General features: G+C 43.8%; 1 protein-coding gene across 2 annotated transcripts; it reads right to left on the reverse strand.

Annotated features, from left to right (window-relative positions):
- Positions 1-631: 631 nt before the first annotated feature.
- Positions 632-7663, reverse strand: LOC127570402 (cytochrome c). 2 transcript variants are annotated; one of them, XM_052015951.1, is made up of 3 exons: positions 7568-7663; positions 2641-2821; positions 632-1007 (listed from the first exon to the last, which is right to left on the reverse strand). In XM_052015951.1, exons 2-3 carry the CDS (start codon positions 2807-2809, stop codon positions 862-864), a joined length of 315 nt encoding a protein of 104 aa, XP_051871911.1. In that variant the 5' UTR covers positions 2810-2821; positions 7568-7663; the 3' UTR covers positions 632-861. The 2 variants fall into 2 exon arrangements, with proteins under 2 accessions (XP_051871911.1, XP_051871912.1); XM_052015952.1 differs by having other exon boundaries at positions 7497-7589.
- Between the last annotated feature and the right edge of the window lie 3347 nt (positions 7664-11010).

Below are 11010 nucleotides of genomic sequence, written 5' to 3' on the forward strand. Positions count from 1 at the left end.
ATCCAATGAAGTCTGAGCAGGGAAAAACATTATTTCGTGTGATGCCAAGGGTCAGACCAGTGAAGTACTTGCATTTGAAAACATCTCACATAAAAAGAAATCAATTCAGGATAAAGAATATTATGTACAAAATACAACCAGTGGAATACGTATGTATTTTAATGTTATTTTTTCTGGATGTGTAATCTAAAGTTTTAATATCTGTAGTTTTAATTTCCACACAAATAAATGCTTTAAGTACAATTAAATGTAATCCTATTATGATATGCAGCTTAACATTTTTCAGATCTGGTGACCCACAACCCACTTTTAAAATATGGTGACAACATTAATTTCTCACATTTAAGCACCTGAAAGGTTGCCATTTTCCTTTCCAACATCTCATTAAATTATCTCACACTTCTCTGGTCACAACTTCCCAATTAAGTGGGTAATTGATGTTACCAGGTTTTTAGATGGTTTGGTTGAAATAACCTCTATAGTGGTTGGTCTTTGCTCAATAGCTTTGGCTAGGGGACTCAGTGGGAGCAGAGATTGTGAGAACCCACACAGTTAGTACATTTAGTGATCTGGCCCATCACCACAGTCAAACAAATTAGACACGTGACACTGCCATGAAAAAAGGACGATGTTGATGAGTGATTTTCCCTTTTATTGTTGTCTTAACAGAATGGATTACCAGTGATTTACAATTTTAAAACTGAACAACAGTGTTACAGGGTGGTAGAGAATGCCTTGTACAGAAGAACATGGTTAAAAAAAACCAGTTAAAAATTCGACTGCAACACTTTTGCCAGGTTGCTCAATCAGGAGACAAATCTACCCATTAATAAATAAGGCAGCAGATGCTGTGGCTGCAAGTTACTTGGTGGCAGATTTAAGGTAAGCTATCAAGTCTTCACGCTCAGTCTTCTTCTTGAGACCTGCAAAGATCATTTTTGTTCCTGGGATGTATTTCTTCGGATTCTCCAAGTAAGTTGCAAGCGTATCCTCGCCCCAGATAATACCTGTGCAGAAAAAGAACAAGCATCACCATCTTTAAATTAGATGAAACTCCCACTCAAAACTGCCTGATAATGGTTCTATAGGTTTAAATTAGCCCACAGAACCAGTTTCACCAGAAGGCTATGGAGGTAAAGCCACTCTAATTGGCTAGAGTAGCCCTAAATTTCAGGAGGGATAAAGGGGCAGGGAAGCAACACTTCCAGCAGCCAAGCACTGCTCATTAGAGCACATTCAGGTACAAGGCCTGTGGTCAAAATACTGCCTACATTCAGAATCAAAGATCAAATGTGAGTCATTTTATGATCCAAGGAGTTGGAAGGTGTCTATGGAGATGATTCAATAAACTGAGGACAAAATGAGAAAATTAAATGAGTGGAGGACTCTTGTTCTCTAAGAAATGAAAAACTACAGGTCAGAAAATATTGAAAACCTTCCAAACATATTCAATTTTTAACTTAATGGAAACAGTCCACAACTCCTAGGCAAGTGATAACTGGATTTGTACACCACCAGGTGGATTGACCTATCCAAAAGTATATATTACATTGCGACTGTTTCAACATATTTAAGTAGATTCTACTTCTAGTTTCTAGGCGGCACTTAAAAGCTATTCAGTTATAAAAAACTGTCAATAAGTGGAACTTTATTCAACAATTCAAACAAAATAGGAAGTGCATGCAATAACTACAACTCCAAAGCAATAAATGATCTGACTAGTATATATCTTAATAACATGCAAGCTTAGTAAATTTATCACAAAATGTATAATGATTGACTATATTAAAGCACTTTAAATAAAGCTGCAAAGGATTAAAGATCATTTTAAGTACCAGAGAAATCTAATGAATCACTTTTAAGGCACCTTATCTCAAAACTAGAAGCAATTTGCAATGTATAAACTGTTCACAATAGAATGTTTTCCTCAGCGTCAGACTGCCATATATCCCCGAGCATGGCATAGATTCAAAATAAATGGCGGGATCTCATTTGGGGCAGGTTTAAAAGTTCTATTCCAAAAAGATCTGGCATGCCAAATGAAGCCAAATTCTTCATATCCAGGGTTGCTACTAAACAAATGATCACTGGAAACCTTATACCAACTGCTTCCAAAATATACAGTTGCAGATAATTAAACACTTAGTTTTCAGAAGATGAAAGTTGAGAAATATGCCAACATTTACATGAATTGAATTTTCAACTTCATAATCACAAAGGAAAGTTAACTGGTGATCATACAATCAAATTTCAATTGATGTGGTCTCCACACAACACATTTGTCATTAGTTATTAATTCAGATACTTAGTTTCTCATTAATTCTTAGACTATAAATGGTGTTGAACAGCAATGACAAATCCAGCATAACAATGGTATGAATTAGGCTTAATCTACATTTTCTAAACAATCTAGACATTTGTTTTGCAAGAACACTAAGTTAACAAATATTTTACTAGCTACAAATAATTGTTTTCAATTTGACTTTCTCCCCCAAGACTCAATTAGATTTAGAAATCTCATCGCAAAATTGACATTTCATGCTTCAGCTATTAGATAATTCAAAAGTGAAATGCCTGAAACCATGATTTTCAAAAGCGTTGCTAATTCAAAAGAGGAAATCACAGACATCCAAAACTTGCCTTTGTTTTTGTTTGCATCTGTGTAAGAAAATCCTTCAGCTTGGCCAGTCTTGCGTCCAAATAATCCATGGAGATTTGGGCCAGTCTTGTGCTTGCCTCCACTTTCAACAGTGTGACATTGTGCACACTTCTGAATAAAGATCTTCTTGCCCTTCTCTACATCACCCATTCTGTTCCGTTTCTGAGGAAGGAGAAAGTACAAGTCATCAACTACATCATTGTCTATTTCTGCTTTTTAATATCAGCTATCTGCAGTTTGAAAATTCAAACATTAACGTCAAAGTTGAGTTTACTATCATATGCATGTATGCAGAGGTGCAATGAAAAACTTGCAGCAGCATCACAGGCACATAGCATCATATAAGTGGCATTCACAAGAAAAACATAAATAATACAATTTTTACAAGAACACAATTAGAACAAAACAAAACAAAGTCCAATTTTGTACAAAGTGATCAAAGTGGCCATAGAGGTGCTAAACTTTAGTGATTAGTGTTTTGCCAGTTGGTTCAAGAATTGAATGGTTGAAGCTGTTCCTGAACCCAGTGATGTGGGGCTTCAGGCTTCTGAACCTCCTGCCCGATGGTAGCTGCAGAAAGATGGCATGGCCTGGATGGTGGGGATATTTGATGATGGATGGTGCCTTCTTGAGGCAGTGCCTCCTGTAGATACTACCGATGGTGGGGAGGGATGTACCTGTGATGTATTGGGCAGAGTCCACTACTCTCTACAAATTCTTACATTCCTGTGCATTTGAATTGCCAATTAGACCATGCTGCAACCAGTCAGGATACCTTCAACAGTACATCTGTAGAAGTTTGAAAGAGTGTTCGGTAACAAGCAGAATCTCCTTAATCTCCTAAGTAAACAAAAGACACTAGCATGCTTTCCTTATGATTGCATCTATGTGCTGAGCCCGGGACAGGTCATCCGATATATTAAATTTTTAAAATTTTATTTACAGCGTGGTAACAGGCCCTTCCGGCCCAACGAGTCCGCGCCGCCCATTTTAAACCGAAATTAACCTACTCGTACGTCTTTGCAATGTGGGAGGAAACCAGAGCACCCAGAGGAGACCCACACAGACACGGGAGAACGTACAAACTCCTTACAGACAACGACGGGAATCGAACCCCGATCGCTGGTGCTGTAACCCAGGAATTTAAAGCTGCTGACTCTCTCCACCGCCAATCCCCCCAATGTAGACTGGTGCATGTTCACCCTCCTTCCCCTTCCTGAAGTCAACAATCAGCTCTTGAGTTTTGCTGACACTGAGTGAGAGGTTGATGTTGCAGCACCACTCAACCAGGTGTTCTGTCTCACTCCTGTAAGCTGACTCATCGCCACCTGTGATTCATCCAACATTAGTGACGCCAGCAAATTTGAAGATGGCATTGAAGCTGTGCTCAGCCACACAATCGTATGTGTGTGTATAGAGAGTAGAGCAGGGAGCCAAGCACGCAGCCTTGATGATCAGCAAGGGGACTTTGTTATCAATCCTCACTGATTGAGGTCTGCCAATGAGGAAGTCGAGTATCCAGTTGCAGAGGGAGTTACAGAGGCCCAAGTCTTGAAGCTTGCTGAGTTTGGATGGGATGGGTGTGTTGAACGCCGAGCCATAGTTGATGAACAGCAGCCTGACATGCAAGTTCCTGTTGTCCAGATGGTGCAGAGCAGAGTGAAGAGCCAGAGAAATCACATCTGCTGTTGACCTGTTGTGACAGTAGGCAAATTGAAGTGGGTCCAGGTCATCTCCGAGGAGTTGATTTGCACCATAACCAACCTCTCAAAGCACTTCATTATGGTTGATGCAAGTGCTACCAGATGGTAGTCATTGAGGCAGGTCACCATGCTCTTCTTGGGCACTGGCACAATAGACACCCTTTTGAAGCAAAAAGCTCTAAAATTCACAAACACTTGCATCATAAAACTACACTTTACTTCGCTGTGACACTATTCTGTTATTGTTTTTACTCTGTACTACCTCAATGCACTGTGTAATGAATTGATCTGTATGAACGGTATGCAAGACAAGTTTTTCACTCTACCTTGGTACAAGTGACAATAATAAACCAATACCAAGTCAGGCTTTGAGTAATGAATCACAATCAAGTTTCTTTGACAACTGTTCAACAGCATTAACTTGTTATAGGAGACCAGAGTAAACAAAAGCAAAGCAGAAGACTCCCCCATCAGTTCACATCAAGATGAGAGGGGGCAAGAAAATAGAGGGATCTGAAAAGATGAACAAGCATTATAAAAATCAATAATGAGGATACAGAACTGCAGCGTTCTGAATGGCCTAAAGTTTATGGTGAAAAATTAGTCCCCGCCAGGAGGCCATTAATATAATCAAGTCTACAGGTTTTGTGTTGACAATACAGGTGGAAGGACATGCTGCAATGAGGATGCTTGAATTCTGCAAAAGGATAAGTCGAGTGAATGGGTGAGTGAAGACTTGGCAAATGGAGTTTTATGTAGGAAAATGCGACGTCGTGCACTTCAGTAAGAGGAATCAAATGACAGACCATTTTTACATGGAGAGAGACTACAAATGAATGGAGTGCGTGTTCCTGTGTTTAATACACAAGTTGGCGTGGAGGTGCACATGTAATTAGAAAAGCAAATTGGTCTCAATTGCAAGGAGGTTGAAGTTTAGAAATAAAGTTGGCGAGGCTGCACCTGGAGCACTGTGTAGAGCTTTGGTCCCCTCATTTCAAAAAGGATATACAAGCTTTGGAGGCAGTCCAGAAGAGATTCACTAGGCTAATTCCTAGGTTAAGAAGGTTTTCCTGTCACAAACAGCTAACAAAAAAGGTTTGTATTCTTTGGTGTTTAGAAGAATTAGGGATGACCTTACTGAAACATTGAAGATCTTAAGGATTCATGACAGGATAGATGCTGAGATGTTTCCACTATGGGGAGAGTCTTGAATGAAGATACATATTTACTAGGGTTAGAGATTTAAAACCAACTTGCATGGGAATTTCTGGAATGACTCTGCAGGCATTTAAAGGGGAGTAGATAAATTATTGGAAGATCAGTGAACTGAGCGCTACAAGGGAACTGACACAGAAGAGCTGAGACCTGGGGCAGATCAGTCACAATGATATTGAATGGCAGGGCAGGGCTGGGTGGACTATTCCTGGTATCGTTCTGCATTCTTGTGCAGGTAACAAAGGCATCGAGGTCTCAGCAGAACCAACAGAAATGTGAACCATCCAAATCAGCGTTAGGCAGTCAGAAGGGTCTGTTGTGACACTGACTTAAAAACAAAATTTGACTCAAGTTAACGGCATGTCTACCCAACATTCGATTGGAAGGAAATTTCTGTTCATCTTGGATGGGATGTTGGACAAGAGTGATGAATCACACCTTGTGATGGCAAATAAAAGTGACACATGGGCATCATCAGCACACAGACATGGAACCCGATGGATTTTTTGATATTGCCAAGGAGTTACAAGTAAATAAAGGCGGCAGGGATAGACTTTATGGTATGGTGGGGTGGGGGTAGAGGATAGCTAATGTAGCTGGAAAAGAGGACACAGCTGTGGCTACAGCTCAGAAAGAAACCAGGCGAGTATGGACCCGCACACAGGACACAATGGGGAAGCATGGTCTGGTCAACGGTACAAGAATTGGAGACAGGCTGAGCAGGGATGTTAGTCACGGGATCATTTACAACTCCAACAAGGTTGGTTTCAATGCCACATTCGATGTCCAAAGAACAGTTCATCGTTAAAAGTAATATATGCATCGTGAGAGTTTTTATTCAAAACTGAGGGCGGTACACCTTCACAACTTTAAATTTAACACGTCTGCTTCAGACCGGCCGATTAGAGCTTCAAGGTCAAACCGAAGGTCATTCTAAACCCTAACATGGGTCAACACCCGAGTGCTGGAAGATTTCAAAGCCTAAACACCTTCGACCAGGAATGGGAGTGGAAGACTGACAATGAGACACTGCAGAAAGCCCATGAATGGATCGGAAAGAGTGGCTGTGGTCCCAGCAACAGCCACTTCCTGGACTAAGTCAGAGACCAATAGTGAAACCGGCATTACGCAAGGACGAGACCGAAGAACCAGGCCCGAGGATGATAAAAATTCCATCTCGATTGCGTCAAAGACCCTATCACGACCCCCGTGCATTAACTCCCTCGTTCCCTACTACAAGCCCACCAACATCATTAGGGTTCGCAGGACAGACTAGCAGCTCCGGCCTCTGCCCTTCATTTCTCCTTCACCAAATCTAACCGAAAGCATGAAGCCTTGGTTTTTTTTTAAATGGATCTTTGAAGATGTATGCACGTCCCGAGACCCCAACCTTGCTCACAAACCTAGCCGGTAACTCACTACCGAAGCACCGGTTAATCAGTTTTCACCAGGTTGAACGAAGAGGAATGAATCTAAGGCAGAGGGCGAGGTGCTGGAAGAAGCTTCAGGAACACCAGATGCCCTGCTGCATTGCTGGTGACGGTAAGGACCTAAATAACCAGAGCTCGCCGCTTCCTGAGCTCGGGTTCCCGCCGGCGTGGCCCTCGTCCGCCTCCAGTATCGGCTGGGGGGTGGGGGGTTCCCTTCACTGAGACCGCGGTAATCAGGGTCCGACCCCGGCAGCTCTCCAGCCCCACGGCAGCTGGGGCGTTAGCTCTCATCCAGTGCACTGGCCGCGGTCCCCGGCCGGTCGGAAGGGCCCGGGACTGGGACCCGGACCGGGACCGGTCCTTTGCCTGGGCGGGCGGGCGGGCACACCACCGACCCCAGAAGCAGTGGGCCCGGCGCGGCTGCACCCTTCCAACACACCCCGGGGGAAGGGGGAGACCTTGCTCCCAGTTAAGCTAAGCCCCCCTCACCTCGCCGTCCCGCTACCACGCTCAAGGTCGTCCACGCCGCACCGGCCAAGCCGCTGGATTCCGCCACCTACCTCTCAAGGGTGTCAGAGCCGCCCCGCCCTCGCCTTCGCCATTGGATACGCCAGCCGGCGTCCCGGCGCAGCCGCGGGCACTGAATGGATCGGGCGCCTGTCAATCAGTGCCCCGTGACAGCCGGGGGCTTCCCCGGGCGGTCCTACCACAATGCAACATGGACGGTGACGTAGGTAGGTTAACATGTAACGAGTTGGAGAGTATCCAAGAGCCCCACGTGGGCCCATCCTGGGGACCGGGGACCATTTACCGGCATCGCTCTGTCTTCTAACGTAGAGGGTGCAGTAGTGGAAGGTAGAATGCAGCGCAGTGGAGATACAGGAGACTGCAGATCTGGAGCAATACACAAAGGAGCTGGAAAAACTCAGCGGGTCAGGAAGCATCTGAGGAGGGAAATGGACTGTCGACGTTTTGGGTGGGTCCCAAGTTCAAGTTATACTTTATTGTCATTTACCCATATGGAGGAACGAAATGTCGTTTCCCCTAGACTCAAACAACAGAGGACATACATAGAACAGGGGACATACAATAAACGCAGACAAAAAATTGTGCAAGTGCAAATAGTGCAAAAAAAAGGTATATACAGAATATAAAATTAGTGCAGGGTTAGTGCAAAACCGAGTTGTACGAAGAAAATACAGAACTCAGTGTGTTGCACTCAATGTATAAACATGTTCAGCAGCAGCCAAAGTTCTCATACGCCATTGTGCAAACCAGGGCTTTTGATACAGCATTTGTCTGAAACTGTCTCCAGGGTATTCAGGAGCCTGACAGCCTGGGGAAAAAAGCTGTTGTACACTCTAGTAGTTCTGGCCCGGATGCTCCGGTACCGCTTGAGTGGGACGTATAGGTCGTGGGAGGGATGAGAAGGGTCATCTATGATTCTGCAGACCTTGTGTGTGCATCGTGTGTTGTAGATATCCAGGATGGAGGGAAGAGGTACTCCAATGGACAGTACAGCGCAAGAACAGGCCCTCTGGTTCAGCCATGTCTGTGCTGACCACGATGCCAAATTAAGCTAATTGCATCTGCCTTCAACTGGTCCATATTCCCTCTATTCCCAGCCTGTCTAGAGTAGTGTTGGGGCAGGCACGGTAGTGTAACAGTTGGCATAACGCTATTACAGTGCCAGCGACCCGGGTTCAATTCCGGCCACTATCTGTAAGGAGTTTGTACGTTCTCCCCGTGTCTGCATGGGTTTCCTCCGGGTGCTCCGGTTTCCTCCCACATTCCAAAGATGTACAGATTAGGAAGTTGTGGGCATGCTATGTTGGCACCGGAAGCATGGCGACACTTGCGGGCTGCCCCCAGAACACTCCACGCAAAAGGTGCATTTCACTGTGTGTTTCGATGTACATGTCACTAATAAAGATATCTTGTAGTGAGTCAGACAGCATGGAAACAGGCCCTTCAGCCCAACTGGTCCATGTCGACCAAGATGCCCCATCCAAGCTAGTCCTGGTTGCCAGTATAACCCTCTAATAATTGGAATTGGTTTATTATTGTCACATGTACTGAGGTACAGTGATAAGCTTAAGCTTGTCTTGCATATTGTTCATACAGATCATTTCATTACACAGTGCATTGAGGTAGTACAACATAAAACAATGAGAAGTTGCAGAATAAAGTGCAACAGCTACAGAGAAAGTGCAGTGCAGGCAGACAATAAAGTGCAAGGTCATAACAAGGTAGATTATGAAATTAAGAGTTCATCTTATTGTACTAGGGAACCATTCAATAGTGTTATACCAGCAGGATAGAAGCTGTCCTTGAGCCTGGTGGTATGTGCTTTAAGGCTTTTGTATCTTCTGCCCAATGGGAGAGGGGAGAAGAGAGAATGTCTGGCATTGGTGGGGTCTTTGATCATGCTGGCTGCTTTACTGAGGCAGCGAGAGGTATAGACACAGTCTACGGAGGGGAGGCTGGTTTCTGTGTTGTGCTGAGCTGTATCCACAACTCTCTGCAGTTTCCTGCAGTCATAGGCAGAGCAGTTGCCATACCAAGCTGTGATTCGTCCAGTTAGGATGCTTTCTATGGTGCATCGATAAAAGTTGGTGAGGGTCGACAGGGACATGCCAAGTTTCTTTAGCCTCCTGAGGAAGTAGAGGCACTGGTGAGCTTTCTTGGCTGTGGCGTCTCTTAGGGATTATTCTGAAGCTATGAAATTATGGATAGCAGACATTAATTCAAACAGGAACCAGTCTTCAGTTCTTAATGTAAATTGCAAGCAGTAATCAGGTTGAAGTTAAAAGGACAGCTTTGCAAACAAACAACACTGTCTAGAGAGCACAGGTTGCTGGCCCACAGCAGGGGGCTGGTGGCTCAAGATATGGTTTGTAAAGTGATATGGCCATGAGACGTTCCCGTTTGCATCAGCCGAACATAATACAATGGGCTATGTTAAATGGCCTACATCAAACAAGACACCTCCAACTAAATTATTTTGCACCCTTTTTCCAGAGATCAAGGAGGGCTGGGAGACCAGACTAAATTTTGTCACTTGGCATATCAAACACAGCCATGGCATATTTGCTCTATCGATAACTGGGATACAGAGTCAGCCATCACAGCATTAATCTTGGGTGTCTGATTCTCTGTCCTCAGTGGCTTTTCGACCTTCCGTGTGAATTAGGTTGTCCCAATAAAGTTGTTTGAACCTTCAGAGGTGTCTTATCAGTTACAATGTGCTCCCACTGTAAATATTTACTTCAATGGAACCGTTTGTCAGACTCAAAATATTGAAGTAAATGATGTCATTGTACTAATTGAAATTATATTGAATCTCCTGCTGTTACCGTTGATCTTAAGGGGATAAAAATGTGATGTATTTTGAGTTTGAGAGGCTCTGCTGCCAGAGTCTCCAAGAGAATGCATGCTTGTTGTGATGGATAAAGACTTTCATATCCACCAGTGTCTCCAGTGACTTAGTCACAGTCACGATGGCATCTAACATGATTGCACCAGGACAGGCTATTGGTGATGTTCACTCCTAGGAGCTTAAAGCTCTCAACCCTCTCGACCGCACCTCTCCAACTGTCTTTTATAAGTTGTTATTGTACCTGCCTCAACCACTTCCTCTGGCAGCTCGTTGCACATGGATACCACCCTTTGTGTAAAAAAGTTGCCCCTCATGTTCCTCCTAAATCTTCCCCTTCTCACCTTAAAACTATGCCATCATGCCTTCACATTGCAAGTGGGTTTGAGTACAAGAGCAGAGACATCTTGCTTTAATCTTACATCGACCTTGTAAGACTGCACCTCAAATACTGTGTACATAGCTGATCTCCCTCTCTAAGGAAGGATTTACTAATGATAGAGTGCAGTGAAGGTTGCTTCCCAAATTGCCTGGTTAGTCACCTGAGAGATGACGAAGACTGGGTCTATACTCTTAAGTTGAGAAGAATGAGAGACGATCACATTGAAATATATAAAGTTCTTAAAG

The sequence above is a fragment of the Pristis pectinata genome, chromosome 5, assembly GCF_009764475.1.
Source record: "Pristis pectinata isolate sPriPec2 chromosome 5, sPriPec2.1.pri, whole genome shotgun sequence".
NCBI lineage: Eukaryota > Metazoa > Chordata > Chondrichthyes > Rhinopristiformes > Pristidae > Pristis > Pristis pectinata.

Coding starts and splice junctions, on each gene's coding strand:
- LOC127570402 (XM_052015951.1), bottom strand. CDS start 2,809: ATGGGTGATGTAGAGAAGGGCAAGAAGATCTTTATTCAGAAGTGTGCA. Junction 1,008..2,640: donor AGATGCAAACAAAAACAAAG/GCAAGTTTTGGA, acceptor TTTTCTGCACAG/GTATTATCTGGGGCGAGGAT.